The sequence below is a fragment of the Branchiostoma belcheri genome, unplaced genomic scaffold (genome assembly GCF_001625305.1).
Source record: "Branchiostoma belcheri isolate BF01 breed outbred unplaced genomic scaffold, Haploidv18h27 scaffold18, whole genome shotgun sequence".
Classification (NCBI taxonomy): domain Eukaryota; kingdom Metazoa; phylum Chordata; class Leptocardii; order Amphioxiformes; family Branchiostomatidae; genus Branchiostoma; species Branchiostoma belcheri.
The window spans coordinates 3,511,379-3,536,768 of record NW_017803268.1 but is presented as its reverse complement, the minus strand read 5'-3'; the positions used below and the strand labels follow the sequence as shown (position 1 = coordinate 3,536,768).

General features: G+C 40.1%; 2 protein-coding genes and 1 non-coding gene across 3 annotated transcripts in view; 2 read left to right on the top strand and 1 right to left on the bottom strand.

Annotated features, from left to right (window-relative positions):
* Positions 1-192, bottom strand: part of LOC109467329 — a 31,149-nt gene extending 30,957 nt beyond the window's left edge. The window contains exon 1 of the mRNA XM_019765274.1: positions 126-192. Within this exon, the coding sequence (XP_019620833.1) occupies positions 126-192 (67 nt within the window). The remainder of the gene's footprint in view (positions 1-125) is intronic.
* Positions 193-6,906: 6,714 nt separating this feature from the next.
* LOC109467470 (cytochrome P450 3A29-like) lies at positions 6,907-21,964 on the top strand. The gene is made up of 14 exons (XM_019765478.1): positions 6,907-7,108; positions 7,954-8,050; positions 8,731-8,789; positions 9,463-9,559; positions 10,187-10,309; positions 11,411-11,499; positions 12,173-12,321; positions 12,663-12,790; positions 13,369-13,468; positions 14,321-14,481; positions 17,140-17,231; positions 18,614-18,751; positions 19,726-19,888; positions 20,834-21,964. The coding sequence occupies exons 1-14, from the start codon at positions 7,038-7,040 to the stop codon at positions 20,924-20,926; spliced, it is 1,560 nt and encodes a 519-aa protein (XP_019621037.1). The 5' UTR covers positions 6,907-7,037; the 3' UTR covers positions 20,927-21,964.
* Positions 10,789-10,861, top strand: Trnav-cac. Its single transcript has one exon. It is a non-coding gene; the product is annotated as a tRNA-Val (tRNA).
* Positions 21,965-25,390: the final 3,426 nt, after the last annotated feature.

Genomic DNA, 25,390 nt, shown 5'->3' with positions numbered 1-25,390 from the left:
ACCTCGCAAACAATATTTATACTAATGATGTAGAAGCAAATGTGGAATGTGGAGTATTTTGAATTAAAAAAAATGATATTGAATATTAACGGAAAGTTATGATAAGTACACGCCATCAGACTTACCGCCAACCGAAGTGTACATCAGACCAAGAAGCACAGCTACCAGAATAGTAGCCACACCCGCCTCCATACTGTGAAGAGTATATAGAGCAATATACTTGACCTCAAATGATTGTCAAATTGTCAAACCCCTGAAAACCTGATGAAATGATTCCCGAGGTTGAGGTTACTTGGCAAACTGCATAATATTAAAGCAATAATGCTTCCTTGAAGACATATTGAGGAACAATTTCGTGTGTAGGAAAGTGCAAATACATGGCTGGGGTCCGTTTGGACCCCAGACGGTCTTACATATGACTTCCGTTGTTATTTTTACAAATTTGTGCCGATCTAAAAAAAAATTTAGGAGAACTTGTAGAAGAGGTTTACTGACACGGGAGGAATTTTGTTAAATAAAAAAATTCAAATAGCACATAAAAATATACGTCCGGGGTCCAAATGGACCCAATTCGGGTGTTTGAGGGTTAAAATGTCTGCGTCTGGCTAGGCCCATAAAACACACTAAAACTAATTCAGCCTTCTATAAAACTACAAGAACATACAATACAGCATACACAAAAGACCTTCGACAGCAATAGATTATCGGAAAGAAAATTAAAATATGCATTATTAATGATGCCAGAGATGAAAGGACGAACTATTTACAGCAGGTCAGTGACTTGTGCGCTAAAAAAAAAACACACGACTCTGTTGACGCCCACAATACTAGATATAACGTTTGAATGAATTTGGAAATAATGCAGTATAATCATACATTTTAAAGCTTGGTGAAAAAACATGTCGGTATTCTCATGTTGCCTGATATAGGCACACAGGGTTGAGATACATATTGCTCAACAGTATATGAAAAAAAGGACATATTATATAAATCAATAAGCTTCTAATATGTGCATACACAAACAAGAGTAGGGGCATGCCCCGGTGTGCGATGGTCCAAATTCTACTGTCTGAAAGTTGGTGTCTCTGTCTCGTATTAGCCACGCAGTGTCCAACGTTATCACCCTCTATATATCTATTTCTAGACGACCTATTTTCATTTAATTTCATATCAAGAAAACCTCACAATGGCAGTGTTTTCTGCAACATATAAGAGTTGCAAAGAGTGGAAAGAAGAAAAAACATTATCATGAATGTTCATCTGTGTTGGTAGTAATTATATTACGATATTACTTTATTCCATCACAAATGGTACACAAGGATACTTGTTTACCATTTGTAATGGAAAACAAGTTACTTTCCTTTCTTCGCTGGCAACTAACAAAATACATACACATTGTTAGATGCTATTTGCTACTGTACCCGCGGTACTGACATTATACTGTACCTGTATTTCATGGTAGGTAAAGCAGGCGAGCACCAAAGGCGCGATGTTCCTAGCAGGGTCCGGAAAATTTTGACGTATGTTTACCATTAGACTAGGCCCGGAAAATTTTGAAAAAATGAACCTTCTGAAATGGCATTTTCTGCGTTTTTAAATTTTGAGATGATTTTAAAGAAAATCAATGCCAAAATGAGCAGTTTTTCCATGACTTCGCTGGACATACGAATCAATACATCTAAAGAAAAATTCTTTTTTGTACCAATTTTGTAGGAAGAGCCACTTTCTTATAAATGATCGGGTTTTATTTCCTTTTAAAAGAAAAACATCGTTCCTCACCTTCTGTTTCTTGACTGAGGAAGAAACCCTACAACAACGATGGATAACGATATATGGAGCAATAGATACAGTGACTTGTAAGTTTTGCTGACAAGAAAACACCCTCTTGTTAAGAGTCAGGTAACCAAAGCGATTGCGCGTACATATGTTTTGAAGAATGGACATATACAACCAAAGTTGTAAAGAGGTAATCTGGTGTGGCACGTTACCTACAGTACACCAGGCAACAAAGGCATCTAATCTGACATAAATGCACACAGCCAATCTAGAAAATGGACGCTCTTTCATAGATCTTCTTTCAACAGTTCTTGATCTCTTTGTTCCGTCACCAGAACAACTGTCTGCATCATCAGTTGCATTCATAGTATGTCCATTAGATAGATGAACATTTTAACTTACATGTAATTTGTGCAACAGTTGGAAATAGACATAGCAAAAGCCGCAAGACATGTGTTCCCAAAAGTCCTTGACCTCATAAGGTTATCGGAGGAAAGCGATGAATTCAAAGTGGTGTTAAGTGCCTTTCCTAATGGCACAAGATCGGTGGCACGGCAGGATTCGAACTCAGGACCTCTTGGTTCCGAGCCGAACGCTCTGTCGTCACGCTACCCGACCGCAAATAAGACCTTTCGGTGGAATCCAAAAAGGAGTTGTAGTTACCGAATCCCAGAAAATGGACATACTGGGTAGGTACCGAATCCCAGAAAATGGACATACTCGCTCGAAATATAAACCGTTTACCAGCCGTAAAGAATAATGTACCAGAACACGCTCTTCGAAACAAAATAAGTAAAAATATGCATGCATATTATCTGAAGAATGGACAGTACTGTTAGTCAAGAACTGGCATACACTTACTCTCCAAGCTATGGTTGTGGGGGAATGATCGTTAGCTTTTATATATATATTTTTTGTTGCTAATCCCGTCGGTGGCCGGCGATCTTCTCTGGCTAATGGATACTACCTTGGGCAATTTGATACTGTCTTTTTGCCACCGAAAGGGATCTGCTTGGAGATTAGCATACACTAGCCACGATATCAATGGTTTCAGTATTCTGTCATGACCGCCAGTACACCAGGTATCCATCAAATTTATTTTTGGTGACAGCCAAAGGATAAGGCAACAAAGACATCACTTTCTACATGAACGCACAAGACTGATCTGGAAAGTGTGGATCGTTTCGTAGAAAAACAGTCCTTGAGCTTTTTGGCCCGATACCATAACAACTTTCTACATTATTAATCCTATTCATAGCATGTCCATTAGGTTGATGAGGGTTTCATTTGTAGGTTGTGCAACAGTTAGAAATGGGCATAGCAAAAAGCACAGGACATGTATGTACCCAAAAGTCATTGATCTCTTGTCGCAAGAACTTGTAGTATAATGTCCTTGCTTGTAGGAAGTAAGTCGTGATAAGTGTTAAGGTCGAATCTACACATATAGTACATATTCCGCAATTGTCATTAATGCAATTACAAATTAATATATGTCTGACAACATTGAGATTTATCGATCAAGGTTGCCAATAGAAAGGTCAAGTTACCTTACGTAAGGTTTGAATCACCTGTTAGATATGTTATGTGATAAGACATAAAGAGGGAATCTACTATAATTAGACATGGTATCTAAGGTATATCAAGTATTCATCATACTTAATTTTGGTTGACAGGCACACCCACCTGTAAAGAGTCAGGTAACCAAAGCGATTGCGCGTACATATGTTTTGAAGAATGGACATATACAGCAAAAGTTGTAAAGAGCTAATCTTGTGTGGCACGTTACCTACAGTACATCAGGCAACAAAGGCATCTAATCTGACATAAATGCACACAACCAATCTAGAAAATGGACGCTCTGTCATAGAAAAACAGTTCTTGATCTCTTTGTTCCGTTACCAGAACAACTGTCTGCATTATCAGTTACATTCATAGTATGTCCATTAGATAGATGAACATTTTACATGTAGTTTGTGCAACAGTTGGAAATAGACATAGCAAAAACCGCAAGACATGTGTTCCCAAAAGTCCTTGACATCTCAAGCTTGTCGGAGGAAAGTGATGAATTGAATGGTGTTAAGTGCCTTTCCTAATGGCACAAGATCGGTGGCAGGGCAGGATTCGAACTCATGACCTCTTGGTTCCGAGCCGAACGCTCTGTCGTCACGCTACCCGAACCCAAATAAGACCTGTCATTGGAAATCCAAAAAGGAGTAGCAAGGTTGTGGGGGAATGATCGTTAGCTTTTTATATATGGCCGGGTTTTTTTGTCACTAATCCCGTCGGTGGCCGGCGATCTTCTCTTGCTAATGGATACTGCCCGGCTGGCCAATTTGATACTGTCTTTTTGACACCGAAAGGGATCTGCTTGGAGATTAGCATACACTAGCCACGATATCAGTGGTTTCAGTATTCTGACAAGGCCGCCAGTACACCAGGTATCCATCAAATTTATTTTTGATGACAGGCGAAGGATAAGGCAACAAAGACATCACTTTCTACGTGAACGCACACGGCTAATCTGGAAAGTGTGGATCGTTTCGTAGAAAAACAGTCCTTGAGCTTTTTGGCCCGATACCATAACAACTTTCTACATTATTAATCCTATTCATAGCATGTCCATTAGGTTGATGAGTATTTCATTTGTAGTTTGTGCAACAGTTGGAAAAATGGCATAACAAAAATCACGAGACATGTGTGTGCCCAAAAGTCATTGGCCTCTTGTCGGAGGAAAGTCGTGTTAAGTGTTAAGGTCGAATCTACACATATAGTACATATTCCGCAATTGTCATTAATGTAATTACAAATTAATATATGTCTGACAACAGTGAGATTTATTGATCAAAGTTGCCCATAAAAAGGTCAAGTTACCTTACGTAAGGTTTGAATCACCTGTTAGATATGTTATGTGATAAGACCTAATAAATAAAGAGGGAATCTACTATAATTAGACATGGTATCTAAGGTATATCAAGTATTCAGTATATTTAATTTTGGTTGACAGGCACACCCACCTGTAAAGAATCAGGTAACCAAAGCGATTGCACGTACATATGTTTTGAAGAATGGACATATGTTTTGAAGAATGGACATATACAGCCAAAGTTGTAAAGAGGTAATCTGGTGTGGCATGTTACCTACACTACACCAGGCAACAAAGGCATCTAATCTGACATAAATGCACACAACCAATCTAGAAAATGGACGCTCTGTCATAGACCATCTTTCAACAGTTCTTGATCTCTTTGTTCCGTTACCAGAACAACTGTCTGCATCATCAGTTGCATTCATAGTATGTCCATTAGATAGATGACCATTTTACATGTAGTTTGTGCAACAGTTGGAAACATAGCAAAAACCAACAGACATGTATGTACGTACCCAAAAGTCATTGATCTCTTGTAGGAGGAAAGTGATGAATTGAAAGTGGTGATGGCACAAGATCGGTGGCACGGCAGGATTCGAACTCAAGACCTCTTGGTTCCGAGCCGAACGCTCTGTCGTCACGCTACCCGACCCGAAATAAGACCTTTCGGTGGAATCCAAAAAGGAGTTGTAGCTACCGAATCCCAGAAAATAAGAAGACATACTCGCTCGAAATATAAACCGTTTACCAGCCGTAAAGAATAATGTACCAGTCAGAACACGCTCTTCGAAACAAAATAAGTAAAAATATACATGCATATTATCTGAAAAATTGACAATACTGTTAGTCAAGAACTGGCATACACTTACTCTCCAAGCAAAGGCTTTTATATATGGCCTTTTTTTTCGCTAATCCTGTCGGTGGCCGGCGACCTTCCCAGGGTAATGGATACTGCCTGGCCAATTTGATACTGTCTTTTTGCCACCGAAAGGGATCTGCTTGGAGATTAGCATACACTAGCTAAAATATCAATGGTTTCAGTATTCTGACATGACCCCCAGTACACCAGGTATCCATCAAATTTATTTTTGGTGACAGGCGAAGGATAAGGCACCAAAGACATCACTTTCTACATGAACGCACACGGCTAATCTGGGAACCTGAGTGTGGATACTTGCGTAGAAAAATAGTCCTTGAGCTCTTTGGCCCGATATCAGAACAGCTTTCTGCATTATTAACTCTATTCATAGCCTGTCCATTAGATTGATGAATATTTTATTTCTAGTTTGTGTTACAGTTGGAAATGGGCATAGCAAAAACCAAGAGACATGTATGTACCCAAAGGTCATTGAACACTTGTAGGAGGAAAGTGAGGAAAGCCGTGTACGCGAATTAGCGTGTGTGTGTGTACGTGACTATGTAAGTGTACGCCTATGTGTATGGGTGTTTGTTTGTAACCATGATACAGTGTGGTTGTTCATTCCTCTGTATTGTGATAGATAGAATTCCATGTTAGAACAGACCCTATACTCACAATATGGCATCATCATAGGTTGACCCATCAAAATGTCAGGTGGTCCTAATGCAGAGGTGGCAACTACATGTAACTAGTAGTAGTACATGTTTGAGAGCACTACTCTCATATCAGCAGTGCCTCTATCATAATGTACAGGTACTGCATGCGTAACAGCCAAAACAGTTGACAAGAATATGTCATAATTTGTACCGCTCTTACTCATCTTTCAATCATAGTTTTTAGTGATTCTAGCTTACGCTATTCAAACGCTATACGATATGAAAGTTACTAAGTCCTCCCACGTTTTAAAATGATTAATTATTGCTACTACTACGGTAACCGGTTTTATACTTATTCGGATTGAAGAGTAACTTGAAGAAATATTCAAAGGTCGCCATTTGATCAGTTCTATTGATATGATGTTTTAAAATGCACAACACATGACAACATACATACATTGTCAACTATCGTAGACTGGAACTCGTTACCACCAAGAGTTGGGGCATCATCACTAGAAAGCTTTGAACAACTCCTGCAATTAAATAATGTGCAAAGATTGAGTGTATATAACAAGTCGTTCGGTGTGAGATAGCTGCCGCCGCGCCGCGTACCTGCGAAGCTGGTGTGTTACACAGAAGGGTGGTTATACCGGCTATACTGATACAGATACAGAACATTTCTCTGCTGCATTTTTCCGGAACAGTTGATTTCAAACTCAGCCCATAGATCACACAAAAGAATGTCATAGTTCGAAGGTCAGCGTCCGAAAGGGCCAAGGTAACGTTAGCTTGGGCGGTCCAGTCTTCCCTTGCACGCAGTTGTTTTTTAGTCGCATGACGGCTCAACTTGGAAAGTTTACGTAACATAAAAGTGTTCAAGATGGAGCTGGAGTTACCAGGCTGCTCCCTGACGTGGATTTTGGCGGCACTTCTCCCGATCCTGATCTATCTGTGAGTGGTGTTAAACCATAGTAACCCCAGTATGGGCGTTTACTGTTACAGTACTTAAGAAGGCTTAAAACTTCCTTGCTGTACTTAAGACCCTGTACTGTTCTGGAAGCAACAAAATGAATCTTAAACACTCCTTAATAGGAGTACTTAACCTTAAATATGCTTGTTTTCAACGCTGAAAATGTTTATAAAGGCTGTGACTAAGGAGTTCTATTGGTGATTCTTTCCGCCTGGCCAGACACATTCAGGGCCATTCAAATTGGCCACGTTCCAACATACTTCAGTAGTGTGGTGCCCCCACAAGGTGGCCCCTTGGCGAGACATTGGGCGAAGGCCGTCGGGGGAAAACTGCGCTTGCTGTTTTAATCCTCTGTCCCTCTAGTCGTATCAACCTTTCGTTGTGAATGTCTGTCATCCATGTCTTTGTTTCATTATGATGTTTAAGGTTGGAGTGGGTTGGTGGGAGCACTTGGACAGTAACCTGTCGTGGGTAGCTTGACACATTCCTTGTTCTATCTTCTTTCCCTTTTCTGTCCTCTTTCCTTTGTCTATGTCTTCGTAACGTCGAAAAGATAAAAATAAATAGTTAAGAAAACTTCTGTTTTTCCTGTCTAGTTTTTCCTCTTTATTTTGTTATACCCCAATTAAAAACGGGGTATACGTTTTTATTGTTCCGTGTTTGGGTGTCGGGTGACGCTGCTCTAACTGGTCGTACAACTTACTTACCATCACTTAATTAACCAAACAAACTACCAGCTATTCCCATCTTGGCCCTTGGCCAGGTTTTTAAATCTTATTTCCTCTTTAAGTTTGTTGCTGTTGTTTGGTTTTGCCTCTCTACAAAGGTACCATATCCGCCAACTGTCGGTGTTTAAGAAGATGGGCGTGCCTGCACCACGACAGTGGCCGATCGTGGGAGACTTCTTTGGCCAGATGAAACGGGTGAGTCACGGAAACTTTGGAATTCTCTACCGACAGAAATAAAGACCAAATGCCATGCCAAACAGTTAACTAACAGGGTGGTACATTTGGTAAAAGTTAGATGATTATCTTCAAGGCAGAATCTGTATGTTTTTATGATTGTCATCGCAATGCCATGTATAGGTAAGACTTTTACGCGACGTGTAATTTCTCGAATCTTTTTTAATATTGTATGATAAATGTGATTGTAAATGTCTGTTTCTGTACCTGTATGTAATTGGTGTAGGGGCCCTGGAAGATTAGCCCGTTAAGGGGCTAAAGCGCATCCCAGTAAACTGAAAAAAACAGGAACTGATTACTTTTGCCATAACCTACGTTATATCAATTAAAAATACAGCAACTAGAGTTCCACGATCTCATTTCTTCAACGACAACCATGTTTTAAAAAATAGTATGCGAACTAACCTCTGAATGTTCCATTGCAGTACCAAAGAAAGCCATGATAGTAGTAAATATTGGGAAATTCAGACCGTTTCGGCTTTAAGGAATTAAACGTATATAAGGTAAACATAATTAGGAAGAAATTATGCTGATCAGGGCCTCATGTACATAGTGAATAAATAAATGCAAAAGATAAGACTGTATAACTGGTGTGGTGACTTAGATGATTGTCCAATAAACGGGATTACTTTGTTATCCAGGGTCTATGGGCTCCAGACTACCAAGTCGAAATGATGCGACAGTATGGAAAAGTGTATGGGTAGGTATTAGTCGTCTTTAAAGTTTTTAAAGGTGATTTTGTTTTTGGTCCGTACGATCAGTGAGGTTGAAGTAATATCCTAGGGAAAACATATTATGTCTCTGTGTAAATAACATAGTATTCAGATAAACAGCCTTCAAACAAGATTTCGGAGATCTCATACCTCCATGATATGTAGTGCTTTGTAAATTTTGTGCTTTATTTTGTGTCATAAACTATGTAACTAACTAAAGGCTGTTAAAGAAATGCCTACTGCAGTACCAAAGTCAATCACCAGTGTCCCAAAGTTGACAATTGACTTTACGCCACCTACCCACCTGCTGAATATCATGCCATGATGTTTAGAGTTAAAACTTTTGATCCAACACAAAAACGTTCTCTCACCTAGAGCTGTCGACCAGTCACTCTGGTCTTCCTCAAAAACTGACCCAGTGAATCTTGTCACTGAGGCTTCTTTAAGTGGCGTCAACACTTTACCAAGCTTCACTGGGTCAGTCTACTGAGGAAGACCAGAGTGACTGGTCGAAAGCTCTTGGTGAGAGAACTTTTTTTGTTTTGCACCAAAAGTTTTAAGTCTAAACATGTAACTACCAACACAGATGAATTTTCATTATATCATGCCATGATCTTGAGACCTACATGGAGTTAAATATATTATCGGTTGTATCTACAGGGTATACTCAGGATCCTCCCCAATTCTGATCGTGTCGGACCCGGAGATGTTACGGGAGATTTTCATCAAACAGTTTCACAACTTTTCACGGCGCAACGTGAGTGGGATATGTTAGAAACCATTTCTACCTTCTAATATTGCTTAATTGAATTGTTACAAATTAAATATTCCCCTTTCTCTGTATGAAGTACAGTTGTCAGATGAGCAAAGTAATATATTTAGCTACGGAAAAGCAAAATGATTCCATCTAGTCACTAGACCTCGCTTTCGTGCAAGATCACGTACGTTCTCGCTGAGGTGAACTCTCGCGGGACCACTTGCCAAAATGGCCGCCAAGATTGGCAATGGGTCTATTTGGGAATACTTTAGCATAGATCAGTCGGATTACTTATATTTGGTCACAGAATTTCCTCGAATCTCCTTTTATAGTGTGATCACTCGCCTCTCTTCAGAAATTTATGGAAAGGCTTTTAATTGAATAGCAAAGTTCTTTCTATCACAACCATTTATTTTTCAAGCCAACGTTTCGATGACCTTCTGTCATCTTCATCAGGGCAATACTGACTGGTTTACTGTGCACTGGCACTAGATGTTGCTTGATGCATAGTACACTAAAGGTGTTGGCTTGAAAAATAAATGGTTGCGATAGAAAGAACTTTGCTATTCATTCGTTTACCAACCTGATGAAATTATTTTACGGAAGGCTTTTTATTGTTTTGAAAAGGCTGAATTCATGACTCTGAACACCATACCGAGCGGCCGGTACCTGATTAACCTGAGCGGTGAGGACTGGAAGAACATCAGGACCACAATCACACCTGCCTTCAGCACCGGCAAACTCAAACAGGTACATGGGAATAACATTTCGTTACAGAGCTGTCCTTAGATACCGTAGTAGGTATTAATCTCCAAGCATATGCTCTTGGCTGTAGATAAAATCCAAACTATAATTGAAAGACAAAATCAGTGTATGTCTCTGTACAGTTCAATCCGTCGACGTTTGTCTCTTGCTAAGATATCTAATAGCACGTGAGACTCATGCCTGATGTTGTGACTTAGATACAGTTTGCAGTCGTCAACAAGGCTGCTCAGGAGACCTTCGCGTGGTCTTTCCTGAGACAAGGAAGCAGATGTTTTGGTGACAAAATAAACAGTATCAAATTGGCCAGTCAGTATCCATTTGCCAGGCAGCATCCAATTCAATACCGACCGCCACCCATGGTGGTATTGGATACTGCCTGGCCAATTTGTAACAGTCTCTGCGGCCACCAAAATATCTGCTTGGAGATTACATGGGAATAAAATGTCGTTAGAAAGTTGTCCTAAGTCACCATAGTGTAGTGGTTATCACGTGCGCCTCACACGCGCAAGGTCCCCGGTTCGATCCCGGGCGGTGACAAGTATTTCTTTTATATTTGTCAGAATAAGGCCACACCGACTTAATTTTATGGATGACATCCGCGCGCGCATTGATTTCCGCCTGTTCTCAAAAAAAAAAAAAATCACGTCCTCCGAGGCTCTAGGCTCTAGACTAGGACTAGCCATGCCAATGGTAGTTAGTGACTATACCGAGCCGGTTGTAACTCCGGATCGGATGGCACCCAGGCTACCGAACGACGGCAAGAACTCGTGCCGATCAAATTCCGCAAAAAGCCAGCATATCATCGGCTTGTCGTATACGTCGCTATGTACTGCCGTAAAATCACAATACAAGCTTTGTATTCCTGTGGTTTAGTAGCATTTTTATCTTTGGTCGGAATTTTTTTTATTCGCCCGCGCGCACTAGTTTGGGGGTCTTCAGAGGATGTCATCCATAAAATTAAGTCGGTGTAGCCTAACGATCAGACGGGCGAATCGGCTCGAATTGGAGCTGGAATAGGATAGGACTCGCAATAATTACTAATTGATATTATTTATTTCGTTATACTTATTTTTTGCTTTGTTTCAGATGGTAGGGCAGCTGAACCGCTGTGCGAACATACTTGCGGACACCGTAGGAGGATTTGCAAATACTGACAAGCCCTTTAAAGCGAGAGAGTGAGTTTATCATAATTTACCAACTTTATTCCTTTTAGACAAAATTGTTAATCAGCCACATGTAAACTTCTATGCGTAATATATTCCATTTCTATGTTTTTAAGTTAGACATGTATTAACAGGACATTTTAGATTTGTGGGCGCTTTCTGAATAAACCCACGTTGACCTTAGATACAAACAGATACACAAACCTACACCTTAACCACCCAAAACAATACTTTCGAACACACTAGCCTCTTATACGTATTGTTATTTTATTTTCCGTCATTTTCATCCAGGTTTGCCCAGCTCAGTGGTTAACACTGCCTTACTAGGGGAGCCCTGCGACATACATACATAAAACAAGTAGAATACATACAGTCACATACAGACAATGTCGTAGTACTAAGTATTCCCATAGCCTGGTATACAGTCTATCGTGGTTTGTGTAGGCTGTGTCTTCGGGGCTCTAATACTATTCCTCCGCCCATGGCCTGCTCCACAAACTCCCCGGTAGGAGTGTTCGCGGTGGGACTAATTACAATGTAACTCCCGTCGTGCAAAACCTACCGGGGAACCTAGCTGAGGCGAGCGGGGAAGAGCTTCAGCAGCCCCGACAAAATCCGTCCCAACCGCGATTGACTAGATACCAGGTTAGTATTCCCACTGAAAGTTGTCGTCCATGTGTTTCAGACTGACCGGTGGCTTCACCATGGACGCCATCGCCAGCACGGCGTTTGGAACCGAGATCGACTCACAGAGGAACCCCGAGGACCCGTTTGTGATCCACGGCAGGCAGGGATTCAAGTTCGACTTCAGGAATCCCATTTTATGGCTGTGGAGTAAGCTATGTTTGTTGCAACCTTGTTTGTTTGTTTGTTTGTTTGTTTGTTTATTTATTTCGCAAAATCGGCTAACACACGTAAGACACCAGTTCTGTACATTATGTACAAGCTGCCTAAGTTAATCACCACCTGTCCATTTCCTAATCAGCAAACCACAAGACTTTACAAAAAGGCATACAAAAATGCGCCTTGCATCAACTTAAGATAATAGGCACTAACGCATGCATACTGCGTCCCTACACCATAGGCCAGTGTACATGGCCTGTTCTATAGTCCTTTGGGCCACGCAAATACAACTGTGTGAATATACTATGTCTACATTTTCTTTCCCGTTGTAGTTTTCTTTCCTAAGATCATGAGGCCCATCCTGGAAGCTACAGACTGGGACTTCTTCCCCAGGAAGTCCTACAGGTTCTTTGAGAACGTCTTCGACCAGCTGATGGACATGCGTCAGCAAGGCGGAATTGTGAGTTTTACTTCGAATTCATATCATATCGATGCAATATTTCTATTACACAGCAATATATTGAATGTTGGAGTGACAGGTCTACATGGAACATTGTAAACACACCAAATTCGCTACAAATTGGAACTGTGATGGGTATCGTATGATGTACTTTAATCGGGTATTTCACCACTTCCTGAATTCCTCCAAATACAGCCCACTTACTCCCACATAGCGTGTGCTGGGTTACCTTCAGACATGGACTATCAAATGTCAAAACCGTCTCCCACCCATGCAGAAGCATAAACACACAAACCCACAGCAAAGCCATCCAAAACAATACTGCCTGAGCCGGAAGCAAATAGCTTGCATCTGTATTTGTATCTGTATAGCCAGTAGAACCGCCCTTCGGCGTAATACACCAGCTTTGCAGGCACGTAGCGCGGCGGCAGCTAGCTATATCACACCAAAATACTTGTTACACTCAATTTTGCACATTTAATTGCAGGAGTTGTTTAGAGCTTTCTAGTTACAGTAGTGATGATGCATATTGATGTCTTTAGATTTTTTAACCCCATGTTCTGATTTACCTTAAAAAGGAGCGAGTGGACTTCATGCAGCTGATGGCGAATGCTCACAAGGAAAAGGACGAGGAGGATGAGGGCATGGAAGAGGTCAAGGTTCACGGTCAGAGGAAAGGTGGGTTGATCTTCACTGCACAAAATCCATTCTTTAATAAGCACATTAAGTTTCAGCTTCATCGCTAGCGTGTATCTTTACGCATGACGTGCGTAAAGATGGGATTTCGTGCAGTGCTCGATTTCAGCAATATATACATTATCGAGATAGGAATGTTGAAAAGTTATTTGCACACATTTCGGAGATACCAGGCGTGAGAGTCTGCTGCAGCTGGTAAGAGTAAAATTTGGCAGAATAGACAGATGACATGCCAGGGGAGTTTTATTTTTATCTTATTTATTTATTTTTATTCTTATTCGTATTTGTATTCTTATTCTTATTTTTTTTTTGAAATTGCAACAATGCAACACACGCGGAGCAGAGGCAGCTGTTGCTGGTGTTGTGTCCCGCACATAGAAACGGATACTGGACAGACAATACTCATTTTCACTTGAGTCTGGTGGGGAAAGTCGTGTTAAGTGCCTTTCCCAAGGGCACAAGATCGGTGGCATGCCAGGACTCGAACCCGGGACCTCTTGATTCCGAGTCGCACACGCTGCCATTGCGCCACACGACCCCACTAATTAGTCCGCTAAAGGAGTACAGTTTGTCTCTATTTCTAGAGATTTGCGGTACCTCTGCTTCTTCACCCGTGCAGTAATGACTGAAACTACTAGGTGGCGCTGCAGTACGAAGAATGAACGAAAAAAAATCGATCCCAAACGTGACTAAGCTTATATCCCCTCACCAAACGGGACGTGTGTACCCCATTGTATCACCCATTTATGATACCAAACCTTGTGGTACTAGTAAACTATTTACTGGTTCAGTCCTAGAGTTTTAACCTCTCTTTCTTGTTTGTTGTCTGTCTAGCTCTGACCAAAGCTGACGTGGTGTCCAACGGCATACTGTTTTTCCTGGCCGGGTATGACACGACCGCCTCCACCATGGCCTACACCATGTACAACCTGGCTCTCAACCAGGAGGCACAGGATACCGTCATTCAGGAAGTGGACAATGCCATGGAAGGAAAGGTAATAAAAATAGGTATTATGTGCATACAGACCGAGATTATACATTTAACGTTAACGTTAGAAAGGTATCAAAGCAAATGCATAATGTTTACCTTTGCATATGGTCTGCCCTGTTAATTACCTTCGCCAAGAAGGTTATGTTTTCAGAGGCGTTCGTGTATGTATGTGTGTGTGTGTCTGTAAACACGATAACTTGAGAAGGCTTAAATGGATTGACTTCATATTTGGTAGGTGGGTAGGTCTTGATGAGACCTCGAAATGATTAGATTTTGGGCCCCCTAGCGGCTTCTAATGGTACTGCAGCTGAACTTCCGGTTTTGATATCTCGTGATCTGGACAAGCTGGGGTGACGAAATTTTAATGGTAGGTAGGCCTTGTGCTCGGAAAGAAGTGACGCAAGTTTGGGCCCCCTAGCGGCTTGCTCAGGAACTACAGGGACATTTCTTTGAAATTATTCAAAAGAGGATAATTCAAGAACCGGTGGACGGATCTTCATGATTTTTGGTATGTAGGTAGCTTATGTGACGCTTGACATAATTATGTGACAATTATGCAAATCTGGATGTAATTTGCATAATTAATGAGGAAATTCTATAAATCAGCTGCATTACATTATAGTGACATGTGAAATTGAGAATGAGAGAAACACAGGCAGATATTGATTATGTAAATTAACACTTAATTTGCATAATTATTGAGAAAATGTTATAATTCCATAATGGTTACTGCCTGGAACTTTATACTTGGGGTATTTAAAAGTTAAGTGAAGCTGAACATCATTAAACATAACTTATTCAAATAAGGACCTCATTTGCATAATTTATGAGGAAATGATAGAATGGCTTTCTTTATTAAGATAAAACTGTCTTTTGATGGAGAATATGATCAACTGATATAATTTATGCAAATGAGGATGCTATTTGCATAATCAGGAGGAATCAGCTTTGTCAGTCATAAAGATTAACATCATTTGGCGAAGGTATGAGATCGTGGGACTCTAGTTCTTACTCAAATTAAAAATAAAAATTACTCAAAAATACATTCATATATGTTGTCAGACAGGAGTCTAAATCCCTCCTGCTATAAGATGGCAACATTATGTAACCCAACACCAGTTACCATGGTGACAGACGTCAACAAATCAGGTCATTGACCATGTCCGAGGTCAGTGTTTGGAGAAGAATATATTATATTATAGACTGGTTTATTTGCAGAAACACATACTTCATACATACATAGTACAGTAGGTTAGAAGCTTTTTGCAGCCAAAGGCTGAATTGAGAAGCTTTTACAAATTTTTAAAAATTACATGACTAATACATAATATATATACATAAAAAGTGCCTTGAGAGGCATTAAACACCACTTATACGCTAGAATAATACACATTTATGCTAAAATTACATCATACAACTTCTGTTGGCAAATTACTTAGGTACAACTGACAATAATAAAAAAGTACGATTACATCATGTGCAACAACATAAAATAAAATCTACTGTATTGCAAGGTTATTCAGTATGTTCAGCATTGTGGGGACAGGACTGCATAAATATCTTTTTGTCCCAATGGGTGGTTTGTAGCGCCGTGTTTGCCTTAGCTGCATGTTGTGTGAGTGGTTACTAACTGGGGGTAGCCAGGGGGCGTGCCTAGACCTAGTGGCTGAAAGGGCAAAGGCCCGGCACAGGGTCAGTCTCCGTTCAGACAGACGTTGGAGGTCAAGAGTTGACAGGGCCTCGGAATACGAGTGATAGCTTCTACCCAGTATGATTCTGCATGCCCTTTTCTGGATTCTTTCTATGCTGTCAGATTGTTTTTTTGTGATACCCGCATTCCAACAGGGCGTGGCATATTCAACTATTGGTCGAATATACCCACAATACACTGTGACAAGGTCAGAGCTTGAAGAAGAGAAAACGTGGCAAAAACCATATGCTTTCCTTCAGTAAACATAAACATAAAAAGGAATATTATATGCGTTCAGACCGAGATTATACATTTGAATATATTAATAGATTTATTTGCAGTAGTAATGTTTATAATTTTGTAAGGACTTCAATGTCGCCATTCAAGAAGTAGATAATGGCATGGAAGGAAACACAAGATTATACATTTGAATATATTTATCGATTTCTAAGTACTATACCTTTATACTAGTAGTTTTGTTAGGACTTCAGCCATGCCTGTATCTTTGTGATATGTTTTGTCTGACCTTTATACCCCTTCCGTCCTCAATAAAATTGTCTTGCAGACTAATTTTACTATTTCGTGAATAAACAAGACCTCAAAGTTGTGTCATAAAAACTAATGTTTTGCAAACTCTTAATATGCCTGGGCCATGGTGATTTTCATGGTGCTTACATCATCAGGCAATAAATTGTTGTTGATTTAAGTAATGTATCCAAGAAAATTATAGTTTCGTAGAAATGACCTTAGGATCTTAAGAGCTAAACAAAAATCCGTGTATTTCATGAATAAACAAGACAACTAATGTTTTGCAAAATCTTAATATGGCTGTGCCATCATGATTATCTTGGCGCTTACATATGTGAGGCAATGAATCTTTGTTGATTTAAGTTATGTATCCAAGAAAAGTATGTTCAAGTAGATAAGGACCTTAAGAACTAAACAAAAACCCAACTGTTGTCCATCCTGTAGGATGATGTTGACCATGAGGCCGTGGGTCAGCTGACGTATCTGGAGATGTGCATCATGGAGACCCTCCGACTGTACCCACCTGGAGCAAATGTGTAAGTAGTATGTGTGAACGATACAACTACCGATACAGGCTTTTCACATGCGCCATGTTGGATTGCAGTGTATGGCCGTGTCTATACGGAATCACCCAAACCGCGATTCGGGTAACTCACATTCCTCACATCTGGTCCACGTGCAACACACACCTGTGAAACCGTGTCCGAACGGACACATTATTTGACCATTACTGCTCTTTAAGTTGCTGCCACGTAAAAGTTGGTATTACATATAAAAAAAGAAATATCACCCCGTAATCCATGCCCAGGCGAAGTCACATTGAAATCATATTGCGTTCAGATTCGAACACCTCTAGAGGTGGCTTGGGTTCGAGGCGCTTTCAATGTGATTTCGGAGCGTTCACATGGAGCCACTTGAAACCGGCTTCGGGGTAAACCACATGTAAACCGCCTTGGGTGATTCCGTTTAGACACGGCCTATGTTCAACATGCTGCTACTTAATCAGTTTACCCGTCAACACCTGGTCGCTGAGGTTCATATGATAATTATCTTTACGTCAATGAAAAGCCTCAGTAGCCATTTTCTCCACTACGATAAAATTATCCGGATCGAGCCGAATAGATTGGCTTCATGCAATCAAAGCCATTCTACTCGGCTCGATCCGGACAATTTTATCCTAGTGGAAAAGGGCCAATATCAGGTCATGCTGTAGCCTGGTTACCATCCAATCGGAATCCGGACATCCCGAAAATTTCTGTGGCGTTGTGATTGCCCCCCCCCCCCAAAAAAAACAGCCACACACGTACACACACCAGATTTAAAGAACAGAAATGACATCTTATAGTACTTTATACCATGGGAATCATGTAAGAAAAAGTTGTCAACCTGAGTTTTAGACCATGAAGAACACCCATTTGCAAATAACACATACCTCTAAAGATGTCTTAAGTGTCCACGCAGTCCAAAACGTGAGAATTTCACATTCATACGGCGGAAACTATATCGCAAATCGGACCCTAAGATTCACATTACTATTTACCGGAATACACCAGAATACAAAGGAATACACCGGAATACACATAAAGAAGGGTAAAATCTACCAGAATACACCATGTGTTGATACATATACGTTGACATCCCAAGTTGCCGTATTTTGGCAAAAGATAACGTATACGTGGCCCAGGTAACAAGGAATCACTAGAAAATACTGAGTGGCAATCGGAGACATGAAGTTAAAGATTTTGCTAATTGAATAAATTACAAACCGAGATTCAGTGCATGCAACATTGAAATCACAAGGATTACAGACAACTTTACAAAATTATTAATGTGAAAAAATGTTTCAATATTTGAAAATGATAAAAATGTTGCTTATTTGGTGAAGCCGTCTCACAATGACCTTCCGACTGTGTTTCAGCATGACCCGCTGTAGTGTTGAAGACACCGTGGTGAAGGGACTGTCCATCCCCAAAGGGGTGACCATTCTCACCCCGGTACAGGCCATCCACTATGATCCCGAACGCTGGCCAGAGCCTAAGAAGTTCATCCCTGAGAGGTACGTCAAATTAAAGATTCGCCATAGCCAAATTACATGTAGCAGTAGGCCTATTTAAAGTTAAAACTTTTAGTCCAACACAAAAAATTCTCTCACCTATATAGAGTTTTCGACCAGTCACTCTGGTCTTCCTCAGTAGACTGACCCAGTGAAGCTTGTCACGTGGCTTCTTTGAAGTGTGACGTCAACGACTGGGGCCGACATCGTCTACCACTTCAAAGAAGCCACGTGACAAGCTTCACTGGGTCAGTCTACTGAGGAAGACCAGAGTGACTGGTCGAAAGCTCTAGGTGAGAGAATTTGTTGTGTTGGACCAAAAGTTTTAACTTTAAACATGTAACTACCAACACAGATGAACTTTCATGATAGCAGTAGACCTATTCGGGCCTAAGAGGGCAGCATCCTGGCTTTACTATGTATGGTATGCTTCTTTGGCAACTTAGGGTAGCTAGGTAACTTTTTGTTAGGGCAGAGGTCTGTTAGCACTGGGGGGATCCTGAATTAGAGACCCTGGATTCCTGGTTATCTAGTTAGGCCATGTTGATTTGAGTATATGGATGACATCCACTCGCGCAGGAATCTTCGTCAGTTTCCCAAAAATAGTTGACCATACTGTTAATCGTACAAAACAGTTGAAAAATTAAGGAATATATGCCTTAGATTGCAAAAAAAGTATTGAAACCGATACTAACGTTGCATAATGCCAACATCAATTTCAAAGGAAAAGAAGGAAATGTGAATAAATTAAATGAAGAGTCCATTATTCGTCATACCATACTCGTTTAGTCATTTGTTCAACCTTCATGCCCACTTAGATTTCTTAATAAAGACAATTTTTGCCAGTTTTTGCCAGCTGCAGTGTGCCCTATCAGTTGTTGTTACTGTTAACACAGATACTGCTAATAATAACTACTATATGTTGTGAAATCTAGTCGATGATGATAAGGTGGTTTATATCGTACATGTACCTTCAGGTTCACCAAGGAGGAGCGGGAGAAGCGTAACCCGTTCGACTGGCTGCCGTTCGGGGCGGGCCCGCGGAGCTGTATCGGGATGCGTCTGGCCCTGCTGGAGGCCAAGATCGGACTGGCAAAGGTCTTCATGAAGTACCGCATCCTGCCCTGTCAGGAGACACAGGTGGGCGCCTTCATGGCTTCAATCAGTTTTTTCAATCATTATTATGTTTACTAGTACCTTCGCAGAAGGAGAACATACTATTTTTGCTCTGTTTCTTCTTCTTCCATTTCTTCTTCTTCTCCTAACAAATAAGGTCAATGACCTGGTCCAGACGTCCGTCAACATGGTAACTGGTGTTGGGTTACATCATGTTGCAATTTTATAGCAGGAGGGATTTAGACTCCTGTCACCGCACATATGAATGTGTTTGAGTAAGAATTAACAGAGCAGAACATATGCGGTAAACATTATGCATTTGCTTTGCAAATGTTACCTTTATAGTTAACTGATGCATTTAACCTTAACCCTATTCAGACCTGGCTTTTTTTGTCCCACTGCTGGGAGCGGGGGTTTCAAGGCCCGCCTAATGTAACTTCTAAACTACGCCAAAAAGCAGTTACTCAAGCAACTGGATATGATTTTGGAAACGGTCAGACGTTTCAGCTATATCCACTATAGCTAGCTTTCGTCAGTAGATACGTCTGACCGTTTCCAAAATTATACCCAGTTGCTTAAGTAACTGCTTTTTGGCGTATCGTATTACTTGGATGTCTAACCTTCATCGACGTAACTCCTAAACTACTTATCGCATGACCCCCAATTTTCAAGGGATCTGGTACTAGTAAAATAAACAACTTTGGTGTCATTGTGACGTAATATGACGTCATCATAACACCATGGCAACAAGTCAAAAAACAACAAAACAACAAAATGTCAAATAAAGTAAAGTAAAGTAAAGTAAAGGTATATATAGGAAAATTGCCCAAATAGGAATTTTGATGGTTCTAGCGCAAGACGTTCAAGCACTATCCGAGAAAAAAATTTGTGTATGTATTTGTCTAGATGGTAGGTTGACAGCACGTGGGTAGGATGACTGTTTTGCCTTTTTTATACAACAAACTCCAGATTCCCCTGAAGATGAAGAAGCATGACGTATTCCCTACCGCTGAGGACGGCGTGATGCTGAAGGCAACGCCGAGGAACCAGTCAGAAAACTGATGACATGTCATATCTCATTATGACAAAAAGACTAAACGTTCTGACCACCACTGAGTAAATTGGGACATACCCAAATTTTCGGACGACTCCGTCAGCTTTGTTCACGGAATGGACCCGTCTACTGCAGCTTCCAAGACGTGAAGGCCGAAACACCTGATTGCAGCAAAGAGTCATATGTATCAGATAACCTGTGTCACCCCCGTCACTGTTTAGTGTTGGACGGTTGGCCCAAATGTACACCGCCTCCTTTACTCCTCTTGGAAAGAAATCCGGTTCTGAGTCAGTGTTGGTCAGAACGTTTAGCCTTTTTGTCATAATGAAGTATACCAACACAGATGAACTTTCATGCTAAGACAGGATATATCTGTTGTTTCATGCATACGACAGCATGGCACATGTGAAACTGTACATGTGTTGCGACACAAACACGAATAGTTGTATTTACCAATGGTAGTAACTGGCAGTAAAGATACTGCGATTTCATTTTAACGACTAGAATAGTTGCTTTTTTTAAGACACAATGTGATACAAATGAAACAAAGGAACACCTTTAGAAATATAAACCAATATTATTTGATTACCCTACTTTTGTTTTATATATTCCGTAACGATTTTAACAATGACTACACCCGAAGTTTAAGAAATATAATACTATTAGATGTTATAAATATGTGTACGTAGCAACATATACTAATTGTATTTGGTTGCATTTATAAAAACTCACTAATTTATAAGAACGTACGATTACATAAAATACACACTTGTTTGTATCTAGGTATACGCGCTTTTTCTTTTTGGTGCCTTATGTATATGTATATTACATGCAATGGTGTCAATCAAATGAAATAGAAATTGTCTGGCAATTATTTAAAACATTTGGTGCCTCATGCATATGTATGCATGTAATGGTGCCAATTAAATAAAATACAAATTGTCTGGCAATTATATATATCTTAAAACATTTGCTACTTTCTAACAGTTACATAAAATATGAAGACGCTATTATGCTGAAAGACATAAAACATACAAACACTTTATTTAAAAACATTATCGGTATTTCGTTTTCTTACAGGATACCAATACATCAGATGATGATTATTGTTGGTCTTGTAGAATATTGTGTGTATTACTGCATTGTAGCACTGCCTGCAGTTTTATAATAAAGGTTACAGTATGCCTTAAGCACATTTTGTGTGTTTCTGACATCAATGCTGCACGTCCACGTAATACCTTGGGATTTTGTAATGGGGTCGTTTAAAATATGCAAGACACGACAAGGTCAGTCAAACCAATTTTCTTCTGTTTTCTTTTTTTTTTTTTTTGGTGGCAGCAAGACATTTATATATGTCCTTGGTGTCAGTTTAGGTGTTATGTGTCAGGAACAAATAGTATGGGTTTGATCTCCCTAGCAGGTTGTTCTGGAACTGCGGGGAAGTTTCTTGCAATTTTTTTTTCAAAGTGGATGAGTCCTGACAGGAACAACACATTTTCATGATTTGGTATGTAGGTAGCTTATACAGCGATATGGTTACAGATTCTTTATTGACACAACAGTACAGAGACTTTTGTATGGTCTTCTACAACTTAACTAAAGATCTAACAAAGCTAAATACATGTGTGGATAACGTTATCTTACGTACAGAGTATATGTATGATGTAACAATAAAGGTTAACTATATATGTACAATTAAATGCAAATTTTTAAAGCTTTCATTGCACCTTTCACATATTTCCTCTCGTCTGGACTGAATACTTCCATCCGCCTTGTAATTTTTCATTTCTCATAACATCACGTTTTTTTTTCCATTTTGACCCATTTGGCATCTCATAGATGTCCACTGCATGCATTCACACATGTAATTATGTCCAAGGAAAAATCTTCGATTGTCTGATGACGTGTGCATAGATCGGTACGACCACACCAACACGTGTCATCTTGTCATAACGGAAATAGACATCTGGCCAGGGCGTACTGTTTCATATCGCTTGAGAGGGTGTGTTAGGTAAGAGGAAAGTATCTCAAGATAGAAGAAACAGTTCTTAATCTAAATCTAGCACGAACTTGCGGAAAATGAGGAAACATCTTTGGATAATTGTCTTCATCATCCCATCGGCGTGGTGCAGTTTAAGAATTCCCGATGACTGCCCGAATTGCAGAGGCATTGCCACGAAGTGCACTCTGACCAAGAATATGACTAACGATGGAGGATCTGCAGAAGAAGTGCTGCTGTCTCCCAAATGTGTGGTCTGTACCCCCGAACCAGAGCCTAAAGACAGGGACACCATTCCCAACTGTACGCTGGTACAAAAGACGAATTCACTGTGGCTTAAAAACTTTCGCCTCGGGTACCTGTCTTCGTCCGATGTGAGCCATCTCAAACATCTTAATACTCTCTACATCCAACCAGGTGGGTCATTGATATAATAAGACCACAGAGACTTTGTATATTCAGTATACGCAATAATTATAACTGGTTAGGTATGCACGTAATAGTAATAGACTATAGAAGATTTGTGCAATTTTAGTCACATTAAAATTGGGCATTCACAGTCAGACTAAAATTTCTTTAATATTCCTCTTGTTTGAGTCTGAAAATTGTAATTTTCCTTAAAGTTATATATTCTTATTAGTGTGTAAATTAGACTCATCAGAGTAAACATTAAACTTATATATATATATATAACATATAGCATATAATATATAACATAGACGTATCAGTGTATAATATAGACGTATCAGTGTATAACATAGACTTATCAAAGTTGAACGTAGACTTATGAATGTATAACTTTATCAGTGTATAACTTTAACTCATCAGTGTATGGTGTAAGCTATAAATGTGTAACAAACCAACCAAGAATGCTGAGTGTATGCTCGTACGCGTCTACTAAACGATTATGATTTTTCGCTATCTTTACAGGAGACGTAGGTTATTTGGAAAACAACACATTTTCTGGGCTAAAATTACTCACACTGTCCCTGACTCACAACAAGCTTCCCTACATCGGAAAGAACTGGCTTGTACAAGTCAATTCCCACCTGAATCTAGCTCACAACGAAATAGCCTTCATAGAGAGCGACGCTTTCGTTGTAAAAAACAGATGGAGGAAGACTACCGCTCTGCACATGCAATGGAACAAGCTGGAGACCGTCACACAAGGGTACTTCAGACAACTCACATCATTATTGCTGTTGGACCTGCGATACAACAAAATCCACACCATCCACAGAGGTATCTACATTGTTATATTGGTTTGTCCATTGACTTGTTACCTCCATGAAATGTGTCATGGAGGTTATATTTGTCTTCGTCAGAAGGACTATGAAATTGTCTCGCCGGAGTGTGGGGAACTGCGGATTTTGCGATATAACTCTGGAAGGCATGATTCGACGTCCATGATTTTTGGCAGGCAGATTACCGCTGTTGAGGCCAAATTTAAGTACAAGTTTCGGCTTCGTGGGGGGTCCGTGCGTTACGTTAGTGCACCTTTTGTGTTTGTGGCTTGTTAGCAAGATAACTCAAGTATTTGTAAAATGTTGATTATAATTCTTGGTGTGGTGCTTACTATTATCGGGACCAAGGTTAAGTTCGTTACTGAGCTTCGTGGGGGGTTTTGTTGTGACTACAGGGGGCATTTTGTTAATTTTTCTTGTGAGCAGGATAACTTTTGTATGTTTGGATGGAAGTTAATGAAATTTGATAGGCATGTTACTGTCGTGGTCTCCAAGATTGAGTTCAAAGATGAGAGTCGTGGAGTTCGTTATGTCCCCGGAATAGGACCTTTTGTGTTTAGAAACCCCCCACCTACATCTGCTTGGAGACAGCCGACAGCTGGATATAGCTGGGGAACCCCATAATGGGATGGGATCAAATGACGTTACATTGAGGGATTGTACTATAACTTCAGCAGGGGGGAGGATAGGTTGGACATATGTCAGGTTATTTTCTACGGCCACACCAAGTAATTGCTATGGATGACGTCCACTGGAGACCTTAAATCTAATTACCTTAAATTTAAGGCAAGCGCGCAATAAAAACACGAAGGGCCGAAAAACGAGATGCCTAGATTTGGAATATACTAACTGTAGAAGTACAAATGTTAGGACACAAAGAACACAAGAAACAAGTCTTCTATTCGTCATAAAGACAAATTAACAAAACAGCAGTAGTCACCCTGTTCTGATTCTTTCCTTTATAACATCTTCTCTTATTATATTTTGCGGCACTGTCGTGACACTTTCACACAGTAAGAATTTACTTTGAACGTTTTTTTCCCAGTAACAGTCCAAACTCAAATAACGTAGGGGGGGGGGCTAACACGGGTGACGACGCATCTGTATAATCTGCGGCAAACCGTTTCAGGGTGTTCTGTACCATAAAAATAGTACAGAGATTCTTTTGTTCTTTAGACCAAATTAATTATTAAAAAGAGTGAAGAATACGCATGTTAATTTCTCTAGAA

Excerpts from the sequence above, each read along its gene's own strand:
- LOC109467470 (XM_019765478.1), top strand. The coding sequence starts at position 7,038 with ATGGAGCTGGAGTTACCAGGCTGCTCCCTGACGTGGATTTTGGCGGCA. Across the intron at positions 14,482-17,139 it reads ACAATGCCATGGAAGGAAAG|GATGATGTTGACCATGAGGC; the intron begins GTAATAAAAATA and ends TCCATCCTGTAG. Across the intron at positions 17,232-18,613 it reads TACCCACCTGGAGCAAATGT|CATGACCCGCTGTAGTGTTG; the intron begins GTAAGTAGTATG and ends ACTGTGTTTCAG.